The sequence below is a fragment of the Anser anser genome, assembly GCF_964211835.1.
Source record: "Anser anser genome assembly, chromosome: 5".
Lineage (NCBI taxonomy): Eukaryota > Metazoa > Chordata > Aves > Anseriformes > Anatidae > Anser > Anser anser.
In genome coordinates this window covers 32,294,144-32,310,247 of record NC_139725.1, presented here as the reverse complement: position 1 = coordinate 32,310,247, position 16,104 = coordinate 32,294,144, and the positions used below count along the sequence as shown (strand labels likewise).

The following is a 16,104-nucleotide window of genomic DNA, read 5'->3' as shown; positions in this document are numbered from 1 at the left end:
CCAAAGCATAACAGACAATTTACTGTAGTTTAAAACAACTCTTTTTTTGTTTCCTTCTGCAATTCAGACCCTGATTGGGTTAAGAAAGGACAGCTTTATACTCTTGAAGTTCATATTGCCAAAAACTTCATTCCTATTAGAATGCCCCCATTATCTTTGATTTTAAAGTATTTATTACTGTAAAAGGGACATTATCACACAATAAAGAGATTGTAGTTACAATGTCAAATACGTATTTGCTATCAACAACTGTCCTAGTTGCATATAATTAATTCAATGAAAAGTTAAAGATACTGATATAACTGGGCCTTGTGCTAACTATTCACTAGCTTTGAATCGTATGCATTAAAGGAGAGTTCAGTGATTGCCAACTGTTTGTCAGGATCAAAAGAAATTTGACAGCCAGCATGCTTCTATCTTGATTTGTATGTGATGCATAGAAAGGTTATAACATAACAAAGTCCTAAGCCATCACTGTTGATAATAAATGTCTGCCACTTATGGTGTCTGGTTGGATGTACTCCATGCAACGGTTTATTTCTTCTTGGCACTAGCGCAAAAATTATGTATTTTCATTCCAGAAGAAAATACCGTCATGTGTCTGGTACGCATATTTGTATGCACACGTGTGAGTCTTATGATAAAATATGATATACTCAGGCTACTAAATAGGGTATTTTTCAGTGCCTTAAAAGCTCTTTATAGTAGCTTTTCTTCTTCTTAAATAAATTTTGACTTTGAAGCCAGCAAAAGAGATAGTTGAGAAGGCCTTGCACAGAAGGCTTGTTGCAATAACTAATCTGAAGGGAAATGATGCAACTGAGGGAGGGGGAGAGACAGAGGAGAAAGATGTTGATCAAATCACCGGTATTCCAGTGCACTGGCTATGCGTTTGGAAAACAGTTTCTCTGCTTTGGAGAGATGGTGTAACACTTGAAGGCATTGATGATTGCAAGGTCCTTCTGCACTTCTGGGCTAGGATCTTGTAAATTCCTGCATCAGCTGATGCAGTGTGCACTTGGACTCTCCAAAGCTTTGATCTTCACCTGAGTAGCAATTACATACCTCATATGCCCAAGTGCAATTTATATTTCAGCCTGGTAGTGTAACCAAAGAGGAATGAAAGAGTTATTTGTATTTAAAGGGTCTAAATAAATGGCTCCAAAAATTATCAAGAAAACAGGTGAGATGAAACCGAATATAGTTAGATTTTGAACTGAATGAAAAGAGAAGTAGCCTCACTGACATAAACCTGTAAACCTTAACATGTTTTAAAAAAAAAGTTTAAATGCTTTTCTTCTAGTATAGATGAGCTATTGACTAATAGTGTAATTTTTGAGAACTGAAGTTCTGTGATTCTTTATCAGAGTTAGAAATAAGCTTTAAAACTTTAGTTGCTGCTTAAGAATTGGTAAGTGTTGTACCTTAGTAGATAACTAGTCCTGGTTTTATATGATCCTCCGTGGTTTCTTAGAGGCAGGACTCCTGCTACAATCTTTGTGTGTGCTTCTAACAGTACAGCTGCTAACGTAAGATTTCCACAGTGAGTGGCATAACTTCCCTGCTCTGCAAGTACTCTCCTTCAACTCTTTGAATGCTTTCTTGTGACTTCTAATGGAGTATTGAAGTATGTTTTGAACTGTTTCAGTGATCTGTTTTCATCCTTGAAGTAAATGATTCTTATCTGTTATATAAACAGGTTCAACCCCAAATATGTTCATATTGCAACAATTTGGACAGCATTTTGGTATGCCTGAGCTGCAAGTATGAGGCATTTTAGCTAAGTTTTAGACCAAAACTTCCCCTTTCTCCCATCTGTAATGAAAGTCCTATACTGAGGACTTGTGTGAGTCAGGATTTACTGTATTTGAACTGGAACCTGGCTGTTTCAGAGTGAGCATGCCAGCAAAATACCTTAAACAATAACAGTTGTCTTAGTGCCCTCTCATGATTTCTTCAGAAAGACATTGTTTTATTCACTGCTAGCAGAGCTGGAAGGTAATAAATTTGTTTCACAGATCACCATGGGATATGTACCAGATACAGCTGGGCGAGTGCAGAAACAAGGCATAGCAAAGCCAGTTAAGGCTTTACTGAAAGAAACATTCTTGCGTGGAACAAACTAAACAGTGCCACTCACGTAGAGCAGCCACGTACGGAAGACACAGTCTTTTCAGCTAAATGGCTTACACTCTGCAGGAAGCTAAATCCAACTCGTGTTCTTTGACGAGAACACACTCTTATTGTCTTGAAGTTTAATTTCAAAAACAAGACTTGGGAGAATCCAAGAAGAATCTTTTGTTTTCTTCTTTTCCTAATCATCAACAAACCCCGTGATTTCATTCATTATATTCTGAAATACGCTAGTACATGTGTCTCGAAGTGATTAATCATAGCACATTTTGTATAATGTGCAGCTGTTGATGCTGACGGATATTCGGACTAATGCCTCTGATATTAGCACAGAAAAAGCTTTAATTTTGGTTATTTCTTTATTTTTAAACAAGTCATAAATTCATTGCTATGCTTTGCTTCTCCATTTATCTGCAGTACACTAAAACTAAGAGGCTTTTCTGACTAAATTGAGACTTTCAACTAAACTAACTGTAATTTCTCCTCACAAAATTAGGGAGGGTAACTTACCAGAACAAATACAAAACAGTCCAATTCAGCTTTTAGTAGGATTTCAGTAAATACTTTTTGAAATTCTAATTCGTTATCATCATAGGGTTATGGCATTGTCTTTGGAATTACCCAGTTTTGTTTGTAGTAATATATCTTCTCTCAAGGTCCAGTTCAAGAAGGGCTCTTTTGAAACACATTTGAATTGAAACATCTGAATAGCCCTGTATATTTAATGGAGAGTAAACGTAACAGCGTAGCATAACTGGGACTTTAGGAGTACAGTGCTCTTCTTTCAAAGAGTGCAGTGTAGCTGCAGAGATACAGGGCACCATAATTGGCACGGTTAGAACTTCCACAGCAATTTAAGCCAAGATCCCAAGGAGATTGCTGGACACTAATAAGAACATCCCACAACTCTTACTTACACTTTACCTGTAGGAATATTGGACCATAAAAATGTTAAATGAGTTGCACAATACCATGCAAAAGTTTCAACAACAAAGCTACAAATAAAATGAGGTTCTTCCAAGTTTCCAACTTTATGCGGATGACATAGCTAGTGCTGCTATCCCAAAGGTTTGCCAGCTTGTAAAGATTGTGTTATAAATAGATCAGTTCCCTAAAGATCTGTGACGAACCTTCAGAAAGAAAGGTATTTCTTAATGAGGAAATTTTTGTAGAATTAAGATAATTTTCAGGGCTACATTTATTTCAGTTTTAAGAGGTTCTACCATATGAAATAGAGGTTTCTAAACCAAAATGGAGTACACAAGCTGCTTACAGGCCACTTCTGTGTATACCAGGAGACATGCAAAATTCCTGATTTTGTGAGATACTGATACTTTGGAGGGAAGGGAGCACACACTCGCCTTGTTACTTCCAAGATAATACTCCCTATATTTTCTTATTCCTTTCCTTTATATTGCTTGACTCCAATCCCATCCTGTTTGCTGCCAAGTCCTGCCCTTTGGACTCCGGATGTGCAAAACATCTGCCTTTTACACTTCTCTCACTGAGGTTCTTTGTTCTCCGTTTTGACCCAATGTAATGGTTTCCTGTGCTTTGGCTTCCAAACTCAACCTTTCCTTTATCTTTCCCACTAATTTCTTGCTCCCAATGGACATGACTCCCACCTTTCATCCCTTAACTCTGCCCAGTTTGGCTCCATCACCCTTTTCTTATCAGTCCCAATTTCTTTTCATTCTTTCCCTTCACTGTTACTGGTTCTCAGTAGTTGTCATTTTTCCTAGTTGTTCCCCAACCTTCTCTCAGTGTTCAGATCTGGCTCTTGCCATTTTGAACTTAGCTCAGATTGTTCCCTTCTTCCTGTGTTCACATTCCCAGCCACTGAAAGTCATTGAGCTGCTCACTCAAGAGGGACTTCCTCTTTCTTCTGCTCTGAATTTAAGTGCTTTGTCTTAGGCATGTTCTGGCTCACAGCAGTCCAGTTTGGAAGCTCAGTGAAAGTCCTTCTCAGCTCATGAGCTGGAGCATGTCCAGAGCAGGAAGAATATACAAGAGAATTAGCTGTTGAATGATAGAATATCTCAAGTTGGAAGGGAAGGATCGTCAAGTCCAACTACTGAAATGTTAGTCCGTACTGAATATGTGGCAATTGCAATCTCTTATCCTGATTTCCTGAAGAAATACAATTTTGCAGTGGTTGTCTGTTTCTTGCCCACATTTCCCAGTAATTTTTGAACAAACTGGCTAGGTTGAACCAGATTTGAAAGAGGGGTGGAGATCTTGGATATTAGGTTCCCAGAAGTTTTGTGTGCTAGCTGGGTAGGGAAGGTACCCTAATCCTGCTTCTACTGAAGGAAACTTCAGGGTTCACTGGAGGCCTTGGGGAAACAGTTGCGGTGGCTCAAGGACTCTGTTACGATCATTTCGCATGATGAGCAACTGGTATCTGTAACTGGTGAGTCTTTATTGGCCTGCATGCTCATTTGAGTTCTGAGTGCCTGTCTTGTCCTTGGTGTATAGATTTACTATCAGCGATTACTTAAGCAGATTTCTGAACTCATGAGACTGATCTATAGGCTGTACAATGTCAAGGAACTTGACTTACAGCCTGTGTTGATGGATGATTCATGCCAAGAATCAGTTACAGTGATTTGCAGTGCAGTCATTAACGCTCAGATGCTTTTCCAAATAACTTTATTGAAGAAAAACACATTAATCTGTTATAGAGGTCAGCACTATATTTACAGTATCACTTTCTTCAGTACAACTTCTCTGAGAACAGGGGGATTGCATTGGTATTACTGAAAAGAAATGTCAGAATCGCTGTTTTAAGATGTACCTTGCTCAATGTTTATCACTGCACTCTAAAACAATGGCATGATTATGGTCAAGTGTTGCATGCTGTTCAGCTCCAGGTGTTAGATGTGATTGCCTGTTTAGTTAGGTTGTCACAATTATTGCAGGGTCCCTGGAACAAATCATCACTCAGTTTAGAAGCAGAAACTATGCTGGGACAGTATAGGGACACACCGCACACTGTCCACATGTGGCCAAATTCAATCAAGGTATAACATGTGAAAAAGAGTGAATTAGGAGCAATGGAAGATTCAGAACGTGTTGTGAAAGAGAACTCTGAAACAAATACAGGGTCAAGTTCCACAGCCCTTACTCATGTAAGAAATCCCACTGCACTCAGTCCCGATGAATCCCACCACTCAAGTAAAATAAAAAGCAACAGAGCTAATTGCACAGATTGCTATATTTATTCAATTACTATTTTTAAGTGGAGCTTCCATATAGAAGAAGGGCTGTAAGTAAAAACAGATGTTGAAGCACTGCTCCAAGCAACCTCTGAGAAAACCCAACCCCCAGCTTAATCCCTACTTTTGTATTTTCCCACAACTCAGAAGGCAAGCCTCATGGACAAAGTGCTGCCTGTGATCTTCTTTTATACTTTCCAATACGTACGTGATTTATAAGGAACATTTTTTCTCTCAGTTTTAGTTGTGGAATCAGGAAACATTTAGATCTGAAGAGCGTAACAGAATAACTGTTTTTGTAAAAGCTCTGGGAGGATTTTTCATGGTAATTCCATTCTGCTGCTGGAAAGAAGAAACTCTTCTCTCCCCTTACCACATCAAATACAACTTTCCCTACTTACCTACAAGGTTCAGAACCCACTTTGTAATTGTTCTTTTGTTTGTTTTTTTTTTTCACCTTTCTTTTGTCTGGTGCTTTGAAGCTACAGCTTTCAGTTTTTGCCTAGCCCATTTTAAGCTCCCTCTGCTAATGCTCAGGCTATTAAAATTCCTGGTGCTAAACTTTCCTCTTCTCCTCTTTTCTCTTAAACTGTGCACTTTCTTTTCATAGTGGCACCTTAAAATTGACATGTTCATGTGCTTCTTCTGTACTATTCATTTAAGCCCCGTCTCTGTCTTTTTGTGCGTTGCTGTGTTCTTTATACAAGTTCTAAACCAACGTCATGGCAAATATTTGGTTCCATGTCCCTCTATATAGGAATATCTGTGAAAGTAGTGTGATAATACTTTTAATTTCACCATAACTTTTAACCAGTACACTATAACGTCAATTATTTTTTTCATTCCTCCTTCAATTACACACCACTGATGTATTTTGCTATTACATACTTTAGTTTTTCTGCTTTTAAAGGTTGACCTTTTTATGGTATATTGTTCCTCATAAGGAATTACTAGGCAGCTGTGTTGCAACCAAACTAGGAGTTCTTTGTGTGTGTTCTGGACTTTGTGCTTTCATTTAATTATTTAAGACTACAATTAGTTGTTCCTAATAATAAACAATACAGCTAAGGAAGGATATGTAAGGTCACTCACTGCCTCCTGTGGACTCCTGGAGCTGGGGCTTCCTCTTCCCCAACCCTTTGAGGCCAGCCCTGTGTGCCTCAAGCCCTGGAGGTGTCTCCATCCCACACTGATGGATGGGGTAGCTGCATTCCCCTTTGTGGGTTCAACCAGGCATGAGTCTTGGTCTGCATCCTAACACTACAGCTGCTGGCAGGGACAGAGGACACGGGACGCTGACGGAGCTGCCCATGTGGGCTGCCCTAGAAGCCTCTGCCTTCAGCAGCACCCACGTACAACACTAGCAGCACACACAAAACATAAGCATAGGCAGTCAGGTTCCCTTTATCCTATCCAGCTGGTTGGGGCTCAAGTTGGCTGGTGAAAATGCATGCCCTATAACTCTCCAGGTCTAGGAATGTGCATGTGCCTGTCTGCAGATCCCTCAGATACCAGCATGGGCCTATCTAATACTCTTGCCTGGAGCGTGAGCACTACTAACTGCTGGGCAGGTCTTTTGCTTGCCTGGTAGCCCAGCTTGCTGCTCACTAGCAAATGTGCCTGTGCTCACAACCACCCTTCTGCTGAGTCCCTCAGCTACCACCATAGGCCCTCCATCCATTTAATATTCCTGGCTGGACTGTGGATCTCCCGCTTACTGGCACATCCAGTTTGAAGTTCACCAGCAAATTGCACAAGTGCACATCAACATGTACTGTGTCAAGAGAAAATGTCAGCCCTCCAAACCCCTCTTTTCCCATTACCCTTCTGGCCAGCAGCTGGCACCTGGGCCCTCAACTCTGATGCTGAGACCCTCACTTGCTTTACCCCAGTGGCTGGCACCTGGAACCCAGGCCCTGTGACCCATGGTCCCCTCTTTAGCTGCTGATACTGAGACACTCAGCCTGCTCCAGTTCCCTTAGTAGCTGGTACATAGACCCTACAGCACGCAATCCCACTCCAGTTGCTGTCACTTACTCCCACTCACTCCACTTGCTGGTGCTGCTGGTGCGATGCCTGCTCACCTTCTGGCTCCATCACCAGCCCTAAACTTGCTCCAGTCTCACCAGCTGCTGGCATCTGGTCCTTACAGCACATGCGTGGGGTAGAGGGTGTGATTATATGGGAACATCAAGAAATTATTAAATAAGAAAATAGCATTGGCTGTGGTGGTCAGGTATGGGGCTCAGTCAGACAAGCGTACTGATCTGCTGCTTCTGTGAGACCAGCCACTTCTGCGCTCCTTCTTCTTCCCCAGTCCCCTTCCCTTAAATGTACCTTAATAAGCTTTGCGTAGCCCTGCAGCTGCACCTCAAGTATCCCAAATCTTTCTGTTCCTCTTATTTCCCCTGGCTTGTTGCTTAGCAAGTCTGGATTGGCCCTCTCTAAAGCTACATGTCAGTTTCTTCGTGGCCCATCAGGGACCGACTGGAGACTTTCTCTGCCTCTGTTGGCCCTTGTCAAGTCTGTTTGTGTCTGTGAGTTTTGTTCATGACTTTCAGTGTTACTTATGGCTTTCTTTGAATTGAGAAGGTCCTTGATCTGATAACCTGAATGAAGCAGATGTTCCCACATTCTACATACCTTTACACGTATAGGCAGGGGTAGTCAAATTCTTCTAAATGGGGATGTTATTGATTTTTCAGATGAAAATTAGCTCCTTGTTTCAGTTTGAGTTGAAGTACAATCTGAAAATAAAAGTCTCAGGAGGAGGATTTTAATCTCTTCTGGGCAGTTTAGATGGAGTGGTAATAACTATGAAGTTCATTTTTCTATTGAATTGTATATCAAATTAATACATTTATCTGTCTGCTGGAGAACCAAATGACCTGGTAACGGAAATCCTATGCATCATTCTATATACCTTAGCTAGTTTCCTGTGTGAATGGCAAGATCATTAATAGTTGCAACATTTCTTTTGAAAGGCTAATGCTGTGTTAAGGGCTTGGCGGCCTGCCTACTGGAACCTTTTGATCCAATGTGCACTTCCTAGAAAACTTTGCCAGGTGTCTTTTCAGCTGGTCTGTGGCAAGGCTTTGATGTTCTGAGAACATGGCCACAATTTGGGGCAGCTGTGTCTCCGAAAAGGAAAGGGAAAGCAGAATGAACTATTATCCCGGCCTCGCAATGTGAGTAGTCTAGCTGTCATGGCCCAACTTCTGCAGCCGCGGCGAGACCAATGTGAGGTTTGGAAGCTACTGACGGTGGTAGCCATACCTGGCTCTGTGTTAGGAGCAGCAGAAGGCACGTCACTGTGTGTGTGCCACGAACAGAAATGCACTTTAACATTTGGTGGCATTGCTTACTGACCAAATGGGTCAGAAAGAAGCATTGCCTGGGTGAAGTATAGCTTGCAGGCTATGGGTTAGGCTTTGGTTTTGACCTGTAATTCTCTTGTCTAATGCTCCTATTGATGTCATTGCTTCAAAGAGATGCTTTTCTGCTAGATTTATAGTGAGGACTATAAAAATATGGGTGGGTGGGGAAAGAGGATCCTCAAGAATTTACACGTCTTTTATTTTAAGCATAAAATAAGAGAAGGCAGGCAGGAAATCACAGTTAAACAATGCTCAGTTTGTGCTTGGCATACCAGTGTTTGGATGATCTGACGGGCGAATGCTGGACACTTGACATTGTGCCTGATAAATTAGAAATACAAATGCTATGAAGCTCATTGTTCATATGGTGTTATTAAAGCTGAAAGGTCTACAAGTAATGCAGATTGTTTCTAGGGAGGTATGTTACTCATGGACTGTTATGTCTCTGTTGGTCTTTCCAGGTGTTCCAGGACCTTGGCACTTCTGTGTTGTCAGGTGCATTTAGAGGATACAACATCTGCCTTTTTGCATATGGACAAACAGGTTCAGGAAAAACTTACACAATGATGGGAACACCTGTGAGTTACACCATTTGTTTTACACTTAGGGTTGAGGGTGGGATGTAGAAACATTGTTTTATTCTTAAACTGTGATTATGGTGCTGGTTTAGCAGAATGCTCGTGTATGTTTTTTCTTGGTGTTTTTTATATATAAAATAAGAGACAAACCTTTAGCCTTAGGTAAATAACATAGCATCGGCTAAAAAAATAGTGAATGTGGTGGTGTTGAAATATTTCTTATTTCTTTATTTTACTGTGTGTGAAACTTATTGCTGACTTAGAAGACATACTTAGAAGTATTTCTTCTCATGGATTTTTTTGGCAATTCTAGCCATGCTGAAATTAAATTATGTTCACAAATAAATCTGGATATAATTCAAAGGAATACTTTTATAACAAGCTTCATTATCTACTTGAGACATTTATCTGTTGCAGAAGCTATACTTTGGCCTGTGGAAACTAATATTTGCTTTGCTTCCAGCTTTGAAATGAATTGAATGGTGTTTTTAGAAACTGTTGCATGTTAAGTTACTTGGCTGCCAGGAACCACTTACAGTGCCCTTTACCCTTGGTACTCAGTTTGATGGGAGTCAGCTGAGGAATTCCTGTGTTTGGCTGCAACGCAAGGCAATTTGTTCTCTATCCATAAATGTTATTGGTTGTTGGTTAAGTGTGAGTTGCCTGTTAAAAGGAGAAATTCTATTTAATGTTTTTTTGAGTGGGCAGCTATTTACTTCCCCTATGCTAATTCAATTTATAAAGTGAAATACAAATAAAATTTGTTCAAGCTCCAGAGATACAAAAAGACTGTTCTGGTGTGGTTTGTGCTTTTGACAAGAGTTTGGGTTTATTTATTTATTTTTAATCCCCAGACATCACCAACTGGATTTTGTCAGATCATGACCTGATTCTCTGTTTTGTTTTAAATCAAGCTTAACTTCTTGAAATGTTAAAATAAAAGTTGATGAGAGATAAACTAGGCTATTTGTATTAAATTGTTTTGGAAATATTTTAGCAATTCAGAATAGCCAACTCTTGAAATTATCATTATTTCTTTCTAAGAAAATTGCCAGGTTGTCTTGTTTCTTAGATATTTCTGGCTTATAAAGTGATTTGTTTCCTCTAATGAAATCCTGCTTTGATTTAATCTTTAGTAATATGCACTGTGAAACAGTGTTCATAACTAGGAAGAATCAAGTGTCTAAACTGAACTTTTGTCTGTGGTAGTATATCTACTTGAGGAATCCAGAATTTCTCTGTACCTCCAACCCTCTTCAAGCATACCCTTTAAAAGCCTTTCATGCTCTTCAGCAAGGAGATTCCACCTAAGCCTGAGATTCTCTCTCAGGGTGCTGCAGTCACCAAAGTGTGAGCAATCATGTCAGACAGTTTGTTACAAAAAAGCATAGTACTACTTCAGTGCTATGTAGCCCGTTGAGGCAAATTTTAAATTGGGTAGTTTGAGTGTTTTTAGCAGCTCATATCTTTTCTCTGACAGACCAGGTTTATAACTCTAGAACAGAAAGTTTTGTGATGCCATAGCACAAAATAAAGTAAGTAGAATAAGGAAAAATAAAATATCAGTAACCGATCAAACTAGTCTGTATTGTCCTGGCTTTACCTACATTGAAACACCCCTGACAAAGACCTGCCCAGTGTCTTTACATCAAACAGTGCTTGGAGCTTGGATGTAACCCAGCAAGTCTCTAAATTTCTTATTGATGCTGTGTAAGTTGCTCTAAAGTGACTTTTGCTACAAGAAACATTTTCATTGAAGCTAAGACAGGTGACATTTCACAGCACACTAGTCCCGTGCTAGATGCTTCAGCTGGAGTAGTAGGGCACCGCCATGCTGTACTGAACTGCAATACAGAGTGGTTTGTGTTGTAATCTACCATACAGTCATAACCTCAGTGCTGTGCCTTTCCATCCTTTTCTTATTATTTGGGTTTTATTTAAAAATTAATTTTGCAACAATGATAGCAAGTATATTGTTTAATTTTATTTTTTTTGTGTTGTTATTTGAAGGCATCCATTGGGCTGACACCTCGTATATGTGAGGTACTTATTTTTTGTTTCACTTGCAATTGTTTAAGCTGTTAGATTTTCTGGATGGATTTAAAATGTACATCAACTGGTTTGTGCAGGGCCTCTTTTCAAGGAAAGACGATTACTCAGACCAGGCAGCATCTTGCAGAGTAAAGGTCAGGTAAGTTTGTCATCATTTTGGGAATCCTATGGATGCTTTCAAAAATAAATTCCTGTAGTCAAACAAAGCAAAGACTAGTTTATTTTGTTTCTGTTTTCTCAGATAATAATCATTTCGGGACAAGGGGGAGAACACGGGGGAATGATGAGAAAGTGTTGGTTTCAGTTTTCCATCTCAGTATAGATCTGTCTGTTCACTTTTCTGTAGACAGCTGAATTTACTTCCTGTTTAACTTCTAAATTTGAGCCATAGTTCTCCATTCCATTCTTATTCATGGTTTCCACTGGCTTAATTAAGCACTACATTTGGAAACTTGAGAATTTAAGCTTACTAGTGTTAAAAAGGCAGATTTTGTGATTTTTTAAATTGCTTGATGCCTCTTGCTTCTTGGAAGTTTGCTACTCTTAGTTCTTTCAACATGCACTGTGTAAGAAGGAGCAGTAACAGAGATAATGAATTAATTAACTTTGTCATGAATGTCAATGCAAGATTTAGGTAGTTACACTGTCTACGTATATTCTTTCTGTTTTTTTTTTTTTGCGTGTGTGTGTGTTTTTCCCAGTTATGTGCACTTAACATTACATTTTTTTGCTTTTCAGTTTTCTAGAAATATATAATGAGCGCGTCCGAGATTTGCTAAAACAGTCAGACCACAAGAAACCTTACACACTCAGAGTCAGAGAACACCCTGAAACAGGACCATATGTACAAGGTGAGAGTTGCTTCACTACTGATATCAGAAATATATGTAAATGTGTATCAAGTCTTTAAGTATTGCATATGTTCCTGTCCTGATCTTTCCAGGTGTAGGTCATGTATGAGCCACAGTGTTTTGCTTTTGTTGTTTTCACATCTAACTTGAGCAAGAGGTCCACCAACATCAGCTCTAAATGGGTTGTACAGACCAGCCTAAAGTCCCTTTAATACCTGTTTCAGTGCTTGGCAGCAGTATATTTGTAAAATAATAATAATAAAGAAGTAGCTGCTTGATGTTCTAGACTGCACTATGAGAAGCAATTAAAATCTATATTACCCAAATGAGAACACAATATGCTTAATTTCCGTTCTTAAAACTCGTAAGGCACAGGATGAGTTATGTAAGTCTATTATTCAAACAACAACATCACATACTTTTTAACTCTCACTTGCAACTACAGTCCCTCAGGTGTCTTTGTGTTTTCTAGTGAATCATAGCTTTCAAATCAGGTGACAGAAGAGACTGGATGAAAACAAAAATCATTTTCCAATTCCGATGTCTGTCTTATTTTTAGTTCTTATTTTCTCCCATAATTTTTGTACATCCAGTTCATGTCCACTTTTGATTGGTACCTTCGCTTCAGGGTCATGCATAGCTTTAAATTGGAATCTGGCCACTGTTGCTTTGTAAATTAGCACTGATGTAAAATTTGCCTGCTACATTGCCATTTATCTGACCAATGTCTGAAAAAAGTCCTGTATCTCAAAATCAGTACACCAGTGCAAAATCATACAGAGTAACTTTACAGCCAAGATCAGAAGAAAGAACCTTTTCTGAACTATTGCAAGTTTCAGAAATTGCCAAGTTTGTTTAGAAACTAAATGTACACATTTCGTTTTCCACCTGCCTTGTCTCTCCAGTGTGCAGAATTCTAAACTTGCCACTGGTATCAGAGTCTCTGCAAGTGCTTGGCTGGCCACCAAGTGGGTAGTAACACCTGGGAGGTATACATTCAATATGCAAATGCAAAATGGGAGGTATACATTTAATATGCAAATGTATCTCACAGAATTGTATTGATTCTGTCACATCAGATCAAATACTGATCTGTTCTGTATTTTAAATATAGAGTTCTTGTTTCTGTTCATTTTGTAAATTCTTTTTTTTTGTCCCTCCTGGTTCAGTTGTCTCCTCTTTTTCTTTATCACATCATTACATGTCATATTGTTATCCCTACCTCAGAGATTTAAGCTGAGATATGACAACAGCTAGGGTGACTTGTTTGAGTCAGGGATTGAATGGCCACCTGCAGTATCAGTAACAGTACGTCTAACAGTTGATGGTTGTTACTGATTTCTCTCAAAATTTGAAATGAGCATTTGGGAAGTGTTTAACTTGCGTGGTCCTATACACAAGAGACTGTCTGGCATTCTGGTCATTTCAGCTGTGCTTTCCCAGCACATCAGCATCCTGTTCAAGGAGAGTTGGAAAATAGATGAATTGATGGTCTCATTAGTATGGCAAACTTATCATTCTTTGAAAAGCAGATCCATAGACATTTGGCCTTTATTGAGGCCTTTCCAAGATTCTCTTTCTACCTGCTTGTTATCAGAGAACATTATTGTTGGTGGAGTACAGATACTAATTATTTTCTTTTCGCAGCTGCTCATTCACCACACAAGAAAAGGTCTTTAAACTGCTTCCTTCCTTGGCAATTTCCATCCCTTTTCTCAGGACTGTATCTCCAGTGATTCCTTGGCTACATATAATGGAGTTTGCCTGTTTCAAAAGTAAATGAAGTTATAGCTTCTGCCAATGGGCTGGCTTGCCTTTTGTCACTATTTTGTCTTCATCTGGAACCTTCCAGGCCAAGTTTGTCGTTTCTATTCCAGTTCTAATTTATTTTTTTTATTTCGTTTTACCCTTTTTGAGTAAGGACTTACTACTTAGACAAAACTAAAAATTCTGGGTAGAACAGTTCTATGTTAGAGTACTAAAATATCCCGTAACACTTTCCTTTTGATTAGATTTTGTAATTTTGTAGTATAACAGAAAAGGATAATGGAAAAAGGTTAACTTAAATAATAAACAATTTGTTAAGGACTAGCATCTGTATTTGCATCATACTTCTTGCAAGCTATCAGCAATTGGAAGGTTTGCAGACTTTGATGAGGTGCTCTCCAGTGTACTGATCGTGTGTCAGTCGTGTGGTTGGTGTCAATGATACCCAGAGTACAGTTTGCACTTAGATGAAGAGCAGGCAGAGGAAAATCAGAATTTAACCCTTTTAAGGATGCTTAGTTGCTCTGATATTCGCATTGTTGCGGGCAATGTATTTTCCACTTGCAAGCCCAGTCAGGAAGTCCCAGCTCTGAAACTATTTTGAATAGTTTCCAGCCCATCATTTTTCCACGTAAGGGCTGTGAGATTGTAGCCTTTAAAATGCTAAAAGTGTTCCAGTGCTTTAGATTGGAATCGTTTCAAACTTCTCTCTCACAGATGGTTGCACTGTTAAGGAATCAGCCTCTCTTAAATCAGGAAATGATGCAATCTATTTTGTTTCTGAGGCGGATTTCTGGGGGAGATTCTGTCTTACTCTGAGACAGATTTCTATATGAACAAGAGGTTTTGGTCTTTCTGTTGGACTTGAAGATGACCTTTCTTTCTCCACCACCCAAAAAAAAACACTTCATTGTTACTTCTCAAGCAACATTTACAAATTTAATTTACCTTATTGAAAAACAAAATGTTCAGAACTCTGTGTTAGATTCAGTATTCCATTACTTATGGAAATGTGGATAGGCAACAATTTCTTCCATGCTTTCATTATATAAATTATTTTTATTCAGTTAAGTAAAACTCTGAAAAATGGTAGGGGAAAACAATATATGATGGTTTCCATATTCTGAGTTTTGAAGATCCCAGAACTATTGGAAAAATAAGGCCTCTTTCTCAAATGGAAAATGTGATGACTTCTGGAATTATTGTATTGGAAAGCAACACTGGAGAGCAGAAGAAAAGCTTTTCTTTGAAAATTATCCTATACTTTGAGTGTGTGCAAGTATGTGGGGGCTTTTTTGAAGTGTGGGTAATTCTTTTTTTTTTTTTCTTCATGTCAGGAGTTTATTCTAATTCTTTAACAACTATCTTTGGCTTAGATTTTGCTTTCATTTAAAGCTATGTGAGCTGTTACCATCTAAGGATAGACTCTCTGACAATGTCAGAAATACCCATTTCAGTCTTGTTGAATTTCATATTCATCTTGGCTCGAGTTCTAGCAGTATATAAGTTATTTGATCCAAATGAATAACTTTTTTTTTCAGTATTCTGCCTTCATTCACACTTCTGTGGTCTGCAATAAAACAAAACCTGAATCTGCAGTTGTGAGGAAAAAAAAGTATCGCTGGACTGCATGAAGACTTTCTTCAAACTTGAGGGTTTTTTTAGGAGCCACTGCAGTACAAATGATAATCATCACCATAAAATGCAAATGAGGCACATTAAACCAGATTTATGTGAAATACAAGCCTGTTGAAATTAATTTTGTGTGTCTGCTAGAATTTGCATATTGTAAGGTGCTGGAAATGCCACTACAGCATAGCAGTGTGCTGCCCTCCACTGGGGCCGCGTTAGTCACAACGACCAGTCTGATTCAGTGGGCTCTGCAATGCGGTATTTCTTTCATTTGTTTTCTCTGTGGGTTTTTTTGGTGGTTTTTTTTTTTTTTACCCCTAAAAATAAAATAAAATACAGAATGTACTGAAAGCAGAAGATGTAAAAAGGCCACGTGTTTCATATTTGAGTACCCTCTGGAAAGAACAGTGTGAAGACTCCTCAGTGTTGCAGACTCAAACATAGTTAAATAAATGGTAAATATTCACAGTAGATGGTTCCTAATTCTATTAGTCAT

General features: G+C 38.9%; 1 protein-coding gene across 13 annotated transcripts in view; it reads left to right on the top strand.

Annotated features, from left to right (window-relative positions):
* Positions 1 to 16,104, top strand: part of STARD9 (StAR related lipid transfer domain containing 9) — a 106,839-nt gene that overhangs the window by 37,809 nt on the left and 52,926 nt on the right. For all 13 annotated transcript variants that reach the window (XM_083837519.1, XM_083837525.1, XM_083837521.1 and 10 more), the window contains 4 exons: positions 9,190 to 9,306; positions 11,317 to 11,349; positions 11,436 to 11,497; positions 12,097 to 12,209. In XM_083837519.1, coding sequence (XP_083693645.1) covers positions 9,190 to 9,306; positions 11,317 to 11,349; positions 11,436 to 11,497; positions 12,097 to 12,209 — 325 coding nt within the window. The remainder of the gene's footprint in view (positions 1 to 9,189; positions 9,307 to 11,316; positions 11,350 to 11,435; positions 11,498 to 12,096; positions 12,210 to 16,104) is intronic.